We start from the raw sequence: 15,546 nt of genomic DNA, 5'->3' as shown, positions 1-15,546 counted from the left end.
CGCGCCGACAGAAACAAACATCTTTCTGGTAAGAAGAAGGGCGGGGGCGTATGCCTTATGGCCAACGTGACATGGTGTGATGAAAGAAACATACAGGAACTCAAATCCTTCTGTTCACCTGATTTAGAATTCCTCACAATCAAATGTAGACCGCATTATCTACCAAGAGAATTCTCTTCGATTATAATCACAGCCGTATATATCCCCCAAGCAGACACATCGATGGCTCTGAACGAACTTTATTTAACTCTTTGCAAACTGGAAACGATTTATCCGGAGGCTGCATTCATTGTAGCTGGGGATTTTAACAAGGCTAATCTGAAAACAAGACTCCCTAAATTTTATCAGCATATCGATTGCGCAACCAGGGGTGGAAAGACCCTGGATCATTGTTACTCTAACTTCCGCGACGCATATAAGGCCCTGCCCCGCCCCCCTTTCGGAAAAGCTGACCACGACTCCATTTTGTTGATCCCTGCCTACAGACAGAAACTAAAACAAGAGGCTCCCACGCTGAGGTCTGTCCAATGCTGGTCCGACCAAGCTGACTCCACACTCCAAGACTGCTTCCATCACGTGGACTGGGAAATGTTTCGTATTGCGTCAGACAACAACATTGACGAATACGCTGATTCGGTGTGCGAGTTCATTAGAACGTGCGTTGAAGATGTCGTTCCCATAGCAACGATTAAAACATTCCCTAACCAGAAACCGTGGATTGATGGCAGCATTCGTGTGAAACTGAAAGCGCGAACCACTGCTTTTAATCAGGGCAAGGTGTCTGGTAACATGACTGAATACAAACAGTGCAGCTATTCCCTCCGCAAGGCTATCAAACAAGCTAAGCGCCAATACAGAGACAAAGTAGAATCTCAATTCAACGGCTCAGACACAAGAGGCATGTGGCAGGGTCTACAGTCAATCACGGACTACAGGAAGAAATCCAGCCCAGTCACGGACCAGGATGTCTTGCTCCCAGGCAGACTAAATAACTTTTTTGCCCGCTTTGAGGACAATACAGTGCCACTGACACGGCCTGCAACGAAAACATGCGGTCTCTCCTTCACTGCAGCCGAGGTGAGTAAGACATTTAAACGTGTTAACCCTCGCAAGGCTGCAGGCCCAGACGGCATCCCCAGCCGCGCCCTCAGAGCATGCGCAGACCAGCTGGCCGGTGTGTTTACGGACATATTCAATCAATCCCTACACCAGTCTGCTGTTCCCACATGCTTCAAGAGGGCCACCATTGTTCCTGTTCCCAAGAAAGCTAAGGTAACTGAGCTAAACGACTACCGCCCCGTAGCACTCACATCCGTCATCATGAAGTGCTTTGAGACTAGTCAAGGACCATATCACCTCCACCCTACCTGACACCCTAGACCCACTCCAATTTGCTTACCGCCCAAATAGGTCCACAGACGATGCAATCTCAACCACACTGCACACTGCCCTAACCCATCTGGACAAGAGGAATACCTATGTGAGAATGCTGTTCATCGACTACAGCTCGGCATTCAACACCATAGTACCCTCCAAGCTCGTCATCAAGCTCGAGATCCTGGGTCTCGACCCCGCCCTGTGCAACTGGGTACTGGACTTCCTGACGGGCCGCCCCAGGTGGTGAGGGTAGGCAACAACATCTCCTCCCCGCTGATCCTCAACACTGGGGCCCCACAAGGGTGCGTTCTGAGCCCTCTCCTGTACTCCCTGTTCACCCACGACTGCGTGGCCACGCACGCCTCCAACTCAATCATCAAGTTTGCGGACGACACAACAGTGGTAGGCTTGATTACCAACAACGACGAGACGGCCTACAGGGAGGAGGTGAGGGCCCTCGGAGTGTGGTGTCAGGAAAATAACCTCACACTCAACGTCAACAAAACTAAGGAGATGATTGTGGACTTCAGGAAACAGCAGAGGGAACACCCCCCCATCCACATCGATGGAACAGTAGTGGAGAGGGTAGCAAGTTTTAAGTTCCTCGGCATACACATCACAGACAAACTGAATTGGTCCACTCACACAGACAGCATCGTGAAGAAGGCGCTTCAACCTCAGGAGGCTGAAGAAATTCGGCTTGTCACCAAAAGCACTCACAAACTTCTACAGATGCACAATCGAGAGCATCCTGGCGGGCTGTATCACCGCCTGGTATGGCAACTGCACCGCCCTCAACCGTAAGGCTCTCCAGAGGGTAGTGAGGTCTGCACAACGCATCACCGGGGGCAAACTACCTGCCCTCCAGGACACCTACACCACCCGATGCTACAGGAAGGCCATAAAGATCATCAAGGACATCAACCACCCGAGCCACTGCCTGTTGACCCCGCTGTCATCCAGAAGGCGAGGTCAGTACAGGTGCATCAAAGCTGGGACCGAGAGAGTGAAAAACAGCTTCTATCTCAAGGCCATCAGACTGTTAAACAGCCACCACTAACATTGAGTGGCTGCTGCCAACACACTGTCAATGACACTGACTCTACTCCAGCCACTTTAATAATGGGAATTGATGGGAAATGATGTAAATATATCACTAGCCACTTTAAACAATGCTACCTTATATAATGTTACTTACCCTACATTATTCATCTCATATGCATACGTATATACTGTACTCTATATCATCGACTGCATCCTTATGTAATACATGTATCACTAGCCACTTTAACTATGCCACTTGGTTTACATACTCATCTCATATGTATATACTGTACTCGATATCATCTACTGTATCTTGCCTATGCTGCTCTGTACCATCACTCATTCATATATCCTTATGTACATATTCTTTATCCCCTTACACTGTGTATAAGACAGTAGTTTTTTTGGAATTGTTAGTTAGATTACTTGTTCGTTATTACTGCATTGTCGGAACTAGAAGCACAAGCATTTCGCTACACTCGCATTAACATCTGCTAACCATGTGTATGTGACAAATAAAATTTGATTTTGATTTGATTTGATTTGAGTCTACAATACGTTATACACTAAACAAGGAAGGTGTTCATGGGAGGGCACCACGGAAGAAGCCACTGCTGTCCAAAATAAACATTGTTGCACGTCTGAAGTTTGCAAAAGTGCACCTGGATGTTCCACAGGCTAAATATTCTGTGGACAGATGAAACTACAGTTGAGTTGTTTGGAAGGAACACACAACACTATGTGTGGAGGAAAAAAGGCACAGCACACCAACATCAAAACCTCATCCCAACTGTAAAGTATAGTGGAGGGAGCATCATGGTTTGGGGCTGCTTTGCTGCCTCAGGGCCTGGACAACTTGCTATCATTGACGGAAAAATTAATCCCCAAGTTTATCAAGACATTTCTCACGTAATATTAGGCTATCTGTCCGCCAATTGAAGCTCAACAGAAGTTGGGTGACGCAACAGGACAACGACCCAAAACACAGAAGTAAATCAACAGCAGAATGGCCTCAACAGAAGAAAATACACCTTCTTGAGTGGCCCAGTCAGAGTCCTGACCTCAACCTGATTTAGATGCTGTGGCATGACCTCAAGAGAGGAGTTCACACCAGACAATCCAATAATATTGCTGAACTGAAACAGTTTTGTAAAGAGGAATGGTCCAAAATTCCTCCTGACCGTTGGGCAGGTGTGATCCGCAGCTACAGAAAAAGTTTGGTTGAGGTTATTGCAAAGGAGGGCCAAGGGTTCACAAACTTTTTCGACCCTGCACTGTGAATGTTTACACAGTGTGTTCAATAAAGACATGAAAACATATAATTGTTTGTGTTATTAGTTTAAGCAGACTATGTTTGTCTATTGTTGTGACCTAGATGAAGATCAGATCAAATTTTATGAACAATTTATGCAGAAATCCAGGTAATTCCAAAGGGTTCACATACTTTTTCTTTACACTGTATATAGGAACAACCTTAATTAATCCATCCTATCTCATGCCAGTAGTGGTTTTATTCAGTCAAGCCTGTCTAACTCCTGGCACACGCACACACACGCCATGGCACAGCACGACAGGCAGCCAGATTGTGATTGGTGTCAGTGTGTGTGTGTGTGTGTGTGTGTGTGTGTGTGTGTGTGTGTTCCAGTGATTGGCATGTTATTTAGTAGCGTGATAGGGCATGGAGCGGGGCCGGGGGCAGGGCTGGCAGGCAGCACCTCGCAACGGCAACAAGGGAAGGTTAATTAATAAAGCTACAGATGGAGCCTAATTGGATTATGACTCAGTCACCGAGCTGGGGCAAGGAGGGGTGTGTGTGTGTGTGTGTGTGTGTGTGTGTGTGTGTGTGTGTGTGTGTGTGTGTGTGTGTGTGTGTGTGTGTGTGTGTGTGACAGTGGAGGCTCATCAGAGGAGAAAGGGGAGGACATCCTCCTCAGCGATTTTTTTTTTAAATAGTGAGATATTAAAAGTGATCCTTTTAATAAATTATTTGGTGACGTGAATATATTTAGTATAGTTTTATCTTAAAACAGACTGTTTTGCAATGAAGGTTTACAGGAGCCTCAACAGCACTCTGTAGGGAAGCACCATGGTGTAGCCGGAGGACAGCTAGCTTCCGTCCTCCTCTCGGTACATTGACTTCAATACAAAACCTAGGAGGCTCATGGTTCTCACCCCCTTCCATAGACACATTACTTATGACAACTTCCGGAGGACGTCCTCCAACTTATCAGGGCTTTTGCAGTATGAACTGATATGTTGTCCACTCATTTAAAGGATCAGAGAATGAATCTAGTGCTGAAAGCATAAGCTACAGCTAGCTAGCACTGCAGTGCATAAAATGTGGTGAGTAGTTGACTCAAAGAGAGAAAGACAATATTTGAACAGTTTTGAACAAATTGATTTCTTAAAAAATGAAGGAGAAACCAGAGAGAGAGCTATCTATATTTCATTGAGTTTTTTTCACTTTCACTTTCACATACAGTGGGGAGAACAAGTATTTGATACACTGCCTATTTTGCAGGTTTTCCTACTTACAAAGCATGTAGAGGTCTGTAATTTTATCATAGGTACACTTCAACTGTGGGAGACGGAATCTAAAACAAAAATCCAGAAAATCACATTGTATGATTTTTAAGTAATTCATTTGCATTTTATTGCATTTCAACCGTTTGGACTAATGATTACACCCTAGATCAGCTAGATGCAGGCAAGAATGTGCAAGGCGGTATTGAATGTGTCACTGTCTGTCGCCCTGATTACTCAAATTTCTTTCTCGACCTGTCCCTCACTCTCCAAGAGTGTTCAAAGCTGTCATCAAGGCAAAGGGTGGCTACTTGAAGAATCTCAAATATAAAATATATTTTGATTTTTTTAACACTGTTTTGGTTACTACAAGATTCCAAATGTGTTATTTCATAGTTTTGATGTCTTCACTATTATTCTACAATGTAGAAAATAGTAAAAATAAAGAAAAACCCTGGAATGAGTAGGTGTGTCCAAACTTTTGAATGGTTCTGTACGTTGCAAACTTTCATTCATAGGCTAGGTTGTAGACACCTCATGATGGGTATAGGGGCAATTCATGTATCATTTAGTAACCTAAACCTATCAATGTTACATTGAACTGGTTGAATGGAATATAAATGACAGTGATCTAATATGCTGTAATAGATATAAGGCCATGCTCATAAAAATGATTTTTTTCTCCCTCATCTTAAACGGCACCGACCGCCACTGGTGGGAATGAGTGAGAATACGAATAAGTGAATGTGTTTTAATGTGTCTGTGTCATGCTAGTGTGTGCGTGTGTGTGCATGCACCTGTATGTGGGTGTGTATTTATCAGTGTGTGTGCGTGTGCTTGTTAGATCTCACCTGGCGTTGTCTCTGCCGTGGGACTTGATGAAGTTCATGTCTCTGTACTTAGACAGGAAGGCCACCAGCTGGCTGTTGGTTCTGTTAACGACAACCAGGAAGAGATTATTAGAAACCAACCAATCAGTGGAAATGACAGCCAGGAAGATCATAATTACCAACCAATTAAAGAGAGAGAGGTAGAAACCATATGCCATATGATAGGGCAACAGCACTAGGGCAACACCCTGTCATCACTTTTCAAGGGTTGTCAAGGATACAAAGGGATAGTTGTTAAAGGGATAGTTCTCTATAAAAACCCAAGTATGCCAGCCATTTTCATGGACTCTCACTCATACAACTTGTCACGCCCTGACCTTAGAGAGACTTTTTAATTCTCTATTTGGTTCGGTCAGGGTGTGACTTGGGTGGGCAAATCTATGTTTTAATTTCTTTGTTGGCCTAGTATGGTTCCCAATCAGAGGCAGCTGTTTATCGTTGTCTCTGATTGTGGATCATAAATAGGCAGCCCTTTCCCACTGTCACGCCCTGGCCTTAGTTATCTTTGTTTTCTTTATTATTTTGGTTAGGCTGTGATATGGGTGATTTATGTGTTTTTATCTTGTCTAGGGGTTTTTGTAGATTTATGGGGTTGTGTTCAGTTTAGTTGCCTAGATTGGTTCTCAATCAGAGGCAGGTGTTTATTGTTGTCTCTGATTGGGAACCATATTTAGGCAGCCATATTCTTTGGGCATTTTGTGGGTGATTGTTTCCTGTCTTTGTGTTTTATGCACCAGTTAGGACTGTTACGGTTTTCACGTTTATTGTTTTGTAGTTTATTCAGGTTTGTGTTTTCTGATTAAAGAACCATGAACTATAACCACGCTGCGTTTTGGTCCGCCTCTCCTTCCCAGGAAGAAAGCCGTGACACCCACCTTAGATTGTGGGATCTTGATTGTGTGCAGTTGCTTTCTGCACTGCATGTAGCTTTACATTCGTATTTTGTTGGTTTTTCGGTGTCATTTAAATAAAATATAAAATGTACGCCTACCACGCTGCCCTTTGTCCCAATCCATCTTTAAACGACCGTGACACAACCGCCACTCACTTTTATGCTCAGTTTGTTTTTGGGGTGAACTATTGCTTTAACGGAACATTTGATCATGTATTATTTAACTATCCACTATGATCAGGGCCCAGGGCTTTCCAGGACAGTTGGTCAGGAAAACGACTAACCCTAAGTACAAAGACAGTAAACATAACATCCATTTAACAGTTGGCTCAATAACCAACCCCACAGGCACTATACAATACAGCAGTCCAGTGGAGTCTAAACCATTCTACGCAGCCCAGCCAGGCTAAAAGCTTCTCCTCTGCAGTGCAAGCCATCATTACCACAGTCAAAGGTATTCTCAACGACACAGATGTCTGCAGAGTGTAAAGCAGGGTAGGGGGAGGCTATCTGGGCCTTTAGATGACGGCTCAGTTTTCCTTTCTAAAAGAGCCTAAACTCTCCTAACAAAGCTGGGCTAGCGCAGGCTGAAGAGATGCATATTAATGCCATTTACTGATGAAGGAGCAATTTCACAGCCCCAAGGCTTTACTTAGCAGATGTAGTGGAACACACACACACACACACACACACACACACACACACACACACACACACACACACACACACACACACACACACACACACACACACACACACACACACACACACACACACACACACACACACACACACACACACACACACACACACACACACACACACACACACACACACACACACACACACACACACACTGATGTTGTGTAGCAGAACACACACACACACACACACACACTGATGTTGTGTAGCAGAACACACGCACACACACACACACACACACACACACACACCCACGCACACACACTGATGTTGTGTAGGAGAACGCACGCACGCACGCACACAAACACAGACAACACACACAGAGCATAGCACAGTGGGGGGAAATCCAGGTCACAGCATAGATTTGCCAGAGCTGTGCCATTGTGCCTGAGTGGTCACACAGTCTGTCCAGTGGGTCTGGCTGGTTTGCTGACTGACTGTCTGTCCCCAGGGTGCAGTCTCTGTCTCTCTGTCACTATCTGTCTGGCTGGATGGCATTCACACACACTGCCACCGTAGCCAGTACCACAGAATTACCAGCCAAGCCCATATCACAGCCTTGCAGCCACCCTTATACCAGAACCATAAAAACACCCTGCTACCCTGTTGGCATATGCCCTAATTGCGCACTCTTAGCAAAACATACTTTACTATACTATACTGTGCATGTACTGTACTATAATGTACTATTCTCTAATATACTGTACCTATACTATACTGTAATATGCTTTACAATACTGTAATGTACTGTGCTATACTGTACCTATACTGTACTATACAGTAATGTACTGTACTATACTGTACTGTACAGTACATATACTGTACTATACTGTACTATACTACACTGTACCTATACTGTACTGTACTATACTGTACTATACTATACGGTACCTATACCGTATAGTATAGTATAGTACAATACATTATAGTACAGTACATAAAATGTGGAATTACTGGTCATGCTCTAGATTGGTTTATAAATTACCTATCAAATCGTACACAATGTGTAATGGAGGATGGTTGTATATCTGAGTCCATAGAGGTGTGCTCAGGTGTTCCGCAAGGTTCTATTTTGGGCCCACTGTTGTTAGTTTTGTATATAAACAACATTGGGGATCTTATTGAAACAGCAGATGTTCATTTTTATGCAGATGATACTGTTCTTTATTCAAGTTGTAGTAGTTTATCTTTAGCTTTTGAAAATGCCCAAAGCGCATTTAACATCATACAACAGAATCTGTATGATTTAAAGCTGATTCTAAATTCGGGTAAAACAAAATGCATGGTATTTTCAAATGCCAGGCATGTTACCAGTCATGTCATTGCTACATTGGCTGGACATACTATAGAGCAAGTTAAAGTGTACAAATATTTGGGTGTGTGGGTTGATGACAAGCTGAGCTTCACTGTGCATGTAGAGAACTTGATAAGGAAGCTCAAGCTGAAAATAGGATTTTATTACCGGCATAAGGCTTGTTTTTCTTTTGAGGCCAGGAAGGAGCTGGTACGATGTACATTACTGTCGGTTTTAGATTTTAGTGATGTTATATATATATATGCAGGCCTCAGCCACTACCCTGAGAGCACTTGATTCAGTGTATCGTACAGCCCTCAGGTTCATTCCAAATCAGAAACGTCTAACATAACATTGTGATCTCTACAGCGCTGTTGGCTGGTCGTCATTGCCCTTGTGAGGCTTAAACACTGGTATACACTGATTTATAAGGCCATATTGGGTAAAATGCCATTGTATCTCTGTTCTTTTTTAGTCAGGTCAGTAAATAAATATAAATTATGGTCCCATTCTGATTTGCTTCTAACAGTACCAAAAATTAGAACAGGTCATGGTAGAAATAGTTTTAGTTACTTAGCACCGTGGTCCTGGAATTCTCTGCTGAACATTTTAAAATGTGATGATCTAGTTTAGTTGGTGGAGTTTAAACACTTGATCGATGTATAGATCATAGAAGAGTGTAATTGTTTTTAGGCCGGCTGTTTTTAGTCAATATGTGTGTGTTTTTAATGTAATATGTAATTGTTGTACTGTATGTGTGTTTATAGTTTTGTTTAATGTTATGTTAGTGTATGCAAGTTGTTTTGTCTGAAACGTTGTTCCCCCTGCTGCTATTGGACCAGGTCTCTCTTGAAAAAGAGATATTATCTCAATGAGAAAAAACCTGTATAAATAAAGGTCAAATATATATATATATTTTTTTAACAATACCGGCATATGTATATTACTATACAGTAATATACTGTAATGTGCTATAATGTACTACACTGTACGGTACCTATACTGTACCTATACTGTACTATACTGCACTATACTGCACCTATACTGTACTGCACTATACTGTACCTATACTGTACTGTACTATACTGTACCTATACTGTACTGTACTATAATGTACCTATACTGCACTGTACTATACTGTACTGTACTGCACTATACTGTACTGCACTATACTGTACCTATACTGTACCTCACTATATTGTACCTATACTGTACTGTACTGCACTATACTGTACCTATACTGTACTGCACTATACTGTACCTATACTGTACTGTACTATACTGTACTGCACTATACTGTACTGTACTATACTTTACCTATACTGTACTGTACTATACTGTACCTATACTGTACTTGTCACAACTTCCGCCGAGGTTGGCTCTCCTGCCCGTTCAGGCGGTGCTCGGCGGTCGTCGTCACCGTCCTACTAGCCACTACCGATCCCTTTTCGTGTATCTGTTGGTTTTGTCTGATTGGTTTCACCTGTGTGTTGTTTAGTTAATTAGTGTCTGTATATAATGTAGGTTGTCCCACCCTTGTTTTGTGCGGGATTGTTTATTTTGTCATTCATTTTCGTCTGTCGGTGTTATTGTGTTTCTTATTCTCCGGTTAGTCTGTTATCCTGTGTTGGATAATTTCACCCTGTGTGTGTTTGGGTTGACCGTGTTTGTTTTGTTCACTGGAGAATAAACTTTATATCGCTATCTGCTCTCTGCGCCTGATTCCACCCACCTTGATTAGACGTGACAGTACTGTACTATACAGTACCTGTACTGTATGGTGCCTATACTGTACTATACAGTAATCTATTGTAATGTACTGTACTATACTGTACTATTGTGCTCTTACCACACTTGAATAGTTGGCAAGTCCATATCACAAGTTATTTCTGAATAAAAGTTGTGCATATACGTTTGGGTGGGTTACAACCTACAACTGACCAAAAGAGGGCGAGAGAGAGTCTATACTACATACCTACAGCGAGTCTTGTTAACATGTATACGGTTCATAAATCAGCTGGATAGTCTTTAGATAAACAGACGGATAGTCTTTAGTAAATCAGCTGTATAGTCTTTAGTAAAGCAGCTGGTTAGTCTTTAGTAAATCAGCTGTATAGTCTTTAGTAAATCAGCTGGATAGTCTTTAGATAAACAGATGGATAGTCTTTAGTAAATCAGCTGTATAGTCTTTAGTAAATCAGCTGGATAGTCTTTAGTAAATCAGCTGTATAGTCTTTAGTAAAGCAGCTGGATAGTCTTTAGTAAATCAGCTGGATAGTCTTTAGTAAATCAGCTGGATAGTCTTTAGTAAAGCAGCTGGATAGTCTTTAGTAAATCAGCTGGATAGTCTTTAGTAAAGCAGATGGATAGTCTTTAGTAAAGCAGCTGTATAGTCTTTAGTAAAGCAGCTGGATAGTCTTTAGTAAAGCAGCTGGATAGTCTTTAGTAAAGCAGCTGGATAGTCTTTAGTAAAGCAGCTGGATAGTCTTTAGTAAAGCAGCTGTATAGTCTTTAGTAAAGCAGATGTATAGTCTTTAGTAAAGCAGCTGTATAGTCTTTAGTAAAGCAGCTGTATAGTCTTTAGTAAAGCAGCTGGATAGTCTTTAGTAAATCAGCTGTATAGTCTTTAGTAGAGCAGCTGGACAGTCTTTAGTAGAGCAGCTGGACAGTCTTAGTAGAGCAGCTGGTTAGTCTTTAGTAGAGCAGCTGGACAGTCTTAGTAGAGCAGCTGGACAGTCTTAGTAGAGCAGCTGGTTAGTCTTTAGTAGAGCAGCTGGACAGTCTTAGTAGAGCAGCTAGACAGTCTTTAGTAGAGCAGCTGTAAAGCAAGACAACACTGCCTGTCTTGAAGAGAAAAGCCTGGAAAGAGATCCTCACTCTGGGACAAAACAACCATGTAACTTATCCCTCCCTCCTCCATACCAGCCCCCCGGGCAGACACCCAGACACCACTACTAGGGCGAGGGGGAGAGGGTATTTGGGCTGGGCCTTTCAGGCTCATCCATGCGGATGGGAGGACATTATCAGAGAATTAGACAGGGAATAATGCCTGTTTCTCTCCTACAGCCTTCAGCCTATACAGACACACTGATTCCAAAATAGCAGCAGACCAGGGCTAACCCTGCACTCCTTATAGCATTGGTGCTCTATGGCTGTAGCATATTGTAGGGATTGTCCCTTCATTCCTTACACAGTATCAGTGGAGAAGATGACCATAGGGTGTGTCATAGCCTGGTTTTTCTTTTAGAGGTACTATGACTGTAGCATAGACTGGTTGGCTTCATTCTACACTCACATGACAGTTGAATTGAACTGAATTGAAGAGGGCCGCCCAAGGCAAGTATAATCTGTCACAGAGTGTTCTGATTTTTGATTGTATCACTGTACGGCCCTGTAGGTGAGCAGGAGTGGATTGATGACCAGAGTGTTGTGGGTTAATGTATGTAAATATTGTCTAAATTAGGAAACTTGAGTCAAATCCAAGAAGTGGTCCAAAAAAGCACTTGCTAAGCGAAGATATTACTGTCTGCTACGCCAACGTGTAATCCCTCTCTTTCCCCCTTCTCTTCTGTCTCTTCTATCACTCCCTCTCCCTCCATCTCTCTCCTGATGCGCCTATAAAAACCTCCAGTGTCAGCCCTTTCCTCCGCCACATCACCGCCATGCAAATGAAGAGAAGAAGAGGAGACCGACAGGAAGAAAGAAACGGCTCACCAGCACACCACAAACACTTCCACTCACACAGTGGCAGACGCAAGCATACGCACGCAAACACACACACACGCAAACACACACACACACACACACACACACACACACACACACACACACACACACACACACACACACACACACACACACACACACACACACACACACACACACACACACACACACACACACACACACACACACACACGGTTCCTAGGCATTTTATACTGTATACCACCCATTGGAAAGTCAATACATATTGACCTAGGGGCAATTAACATGCAATCAGTTCATCATGTCACCTATTCAACTGAGTAAGTAAGCCAGGAGAGGGATTGGAGTTCGGGGGGAACAAATCTGTAATCACCTTAAGAAGAACCGGAGATCTACTGTGATTGATCTATTTAAGTTGTTTAGCTCGGGTCTTTGTTGTAAGTCTGCAGTGGTTGTATAGTGAATGTGACAGTATGGATTCCCTGAGGGCCTATGGGGTTATATAGCTGTGTGTCTACTGTCTGGTAGTTATTCAGATGGCTTTTGGTACTGTATCCATAATAGGACCAAACTGGTGTTCAAAGCGTTCAGTTCTGTAACGTCAGAGTCCTTTCATGTCAGGTCACACAGGGACGTGAGCACGTGAAGTAGTATTTCTCCTGGCCACTCAACCCTAACCAGCTTGACTGCTTCGAAGGAGAAGCGGCCCAAAACATCCTGCAACACCAAGACGTTCCATTAAATCCAATTTGCTGTCAACACAGCTGCTGTTCCTTCCGTATTTAAACATAGACAGAGCATTCGGAAAGTATTCAGACCCCTTGACTTTTTCCACATTTTGTTACATTACAGCCTTATTCTAAAATTGATTAAATAAATAAAAATGTCCTCATAAGGCCAAAACACAATACCCCATAATGACGAAGTAAAAACAGGTTTAGACATTTTTGCTAATTTATCACAAATAAAAAAAAGTATTCAGACCTTTTGCTACGAAACTAAATATTTAGCTCAGGTGCATCCTGTTTCCATTGATCATCCTTGACATGTTTCTACAACTCCATTGGACATGATTTAGAAAGACACACACCTGTCTATATAAGGTCGCACAGTTGATAGTGCATGTCAGAGCAAAAACCAAGACATGATGTCAAAGGAAAAGATGAACAGAGCAAAGTATAGAGAGATCCTTGATGAAAACCTGCTCCAGAGCGCTCAGGACCACAGACTGGGGCCGAAGGTTCACCTTCCAACAGGACAACGACCCTAAGCACACAGCCAAGACAATGCAGGAGTGGCTACAGGACAAGTCTCTGAATGTCCTTGAGTGGCCCAGCCAGAGCCCAGACTTGAACCGAATTGAACATCTCTGGAGAGACCTGAAAATAGCTGTGCAGCGACGCTCCCCATCCAACCGGACAGAGAGGATCTGCAGAGAAAAATGGGAACAACTCCCCAAATACAGGTGTGCCAAGCTTGTGGTGTCATAACCAAGACGACATGAAACTGTAACCGCTGCCAAATGTGCTACAACAAAGTACTGAGTAAAGGGTCTGAATACGGAATACTTTTGCAAAAATGTTGATAAACCTGTTTTTGCTTTTTCATTATGGGGTATTGTGTGTAGATTGATGAGGGGGGGAAATGTCATCCTTTTTAGAATAAGGCTGTAACATAACAAAATGTAGGTCAACTATCTGGAAAATCTTGCTCCTCCACCCAAGTCACCTGATGGGGTAGTCTACAGCGCTGAAGTTAATGAAGAAGTCCCAGCTCCAGTCGGTCATGGTGATGAGGTCTGCCATGCTGCTAGCCTCTACCCCCCACCATCCTAACCCTCACCCCCTACCCCCCTGTCACCTCCACCCAAGTCACCTGATGGGGTAGTCTACAGCGCTGAAGTTAATGAAGAAGTCCCAGCTCCAGTCGGTCATGGTGATGAGGTCTGCCATGCTGCTAGCCTCTACCCCCACCATCCTAACCCTCACCCCCTACCCCCTGTCACCTCCACCCAAGTCACCTGATGGGGTAGTCTACAGCGCTGAAGTTAATGAAGAAGTCCCAGCTCCAGTCGGTCATGGTGATGAGGTCTGCCATGCTGCTAGCCTCTACCCCCCACCATCCTAACCCTCACCCCTACCCCCTGTCACCTCCACCCAAGTCACCTGATGGGGTAGTCTACAGCGCTGAGGTTGATGAAGAAGTCCCAGCTCCAGTCGGTCATGGTGATGAGGTCTGCCATGCTGCTAGCCTCTACCCCCCACCATCCTAACCCTCACCCCCTACCCCCTGTCACCTCCACCCAAGTCACCTGATGGGGTAGTCTGGAGCGCTGAGGTTGATGAAGAAGTCCCAGCTCCAGTCGGTCATGGTGATGAGGTCTGCCATGCTGCTAGCCTCTACCCCCCCCACCATCCTAACCCTCACCCCCTACCCCCTGTCACCTCCACCCAAGTCACCTGATGGGGTAGTCTGCAGCGCTGAGGTTGATGAAGAAGTCCCAGCTCCAGTCGGTCATGGTGATCAGGTCTGCCATGCTGCTAGCCTCTACCCCCCACCATCCTAACCCTCACCCACTACCCCCCTGTCACCTCCACCCCAGTCACCTGATGGGGTAGTCAGCAGCGCTGAGGTTGATGAAGAAGTCCCAGCTCCAGTCGGTCATGGTGATGAGGTCTGCCATGCTGCGGAGGTACATGGTGAGCAGGCTGGCACCACCCCAGATGGTAGCCATCCTCCAGGGTGTCACCCTCACGTTGGGGTACTGGGAGGCCAGGGCCTGCACCTGTCTGTGAAGGTAGTTGGAGCGCTGGAGGGGGAGAGAAGAGGAAGAGTTTAAAATGTTTCAAAACTCATTCCACGGAGGGCCAAATGTCTGCAGGTTTTTTCTACACCCGTGGACTTGATTGATGAATTAAGGTCACTGGTTAGTAAGGAACTCCCCTCATCTGGTTATCTAGGTCTTAATTGAAAGGAAAACCCAAAAATCAGCAGACACTAGGCCCTCCATGGAATGAGTTGGACACCCCTGGTTTAAGACAATATCCTACATAGGATAGGATAATGGTATCCAGGGCTCTCCAACCCTGTTCCTTGAGAGATACTGTCTAGCACACTTG

The 15,546-nt window shown here is 44.1% G+C and overlaps 1 protein-coding gene across 1 annotated transcript in view; it reads right to left on the bottom strand.

The window, feature by feature from the left end:
• The window catches only part of LOC112230096 (xylosyltransferase 1-like), a 133,085-nt gene that overhangs the window by 34,491 nt on the left and 83,048 nt on the right, over positions 1 to 15,546 (bottom strand). The window contains exons 4-5 of the mRNA XM_042310759.1: positions 15,034 to 15,236; positions 5,796 to 5,876 (exon numbers count right to left, since the gene is read on the bottom strand). Coding sequence (XP_042166693.1) covers positions 5,796 to 5,876; positions 15,034 to 15,236 — 284 coding nt within the window. The remainder of the gene's footprint in view (positions 1 to 5,795; positions 5,877 to 15,033; positions 15,237 to 15,546) is intronic.

This window comes from Oncorhynchus tshawytscha, linkage group LG32, assembly GCF_018296145.1.
Source record: "Oncorhynchus tshawytscha isolate Ot180627B linkage group LG32, Otsh_v2.0, whole genome shotgun sequence".
Taxonomy (NCBI): Eukaryota; Metazoa; Chordata; class Actinopteri; order Salmoniformes; family Salmonidae; genus Oncorhynchus; species Oncorhynchus tshawytscha.
This window is presented reverse-complemented; position numbering and strand designations above follow the sequence as displayed.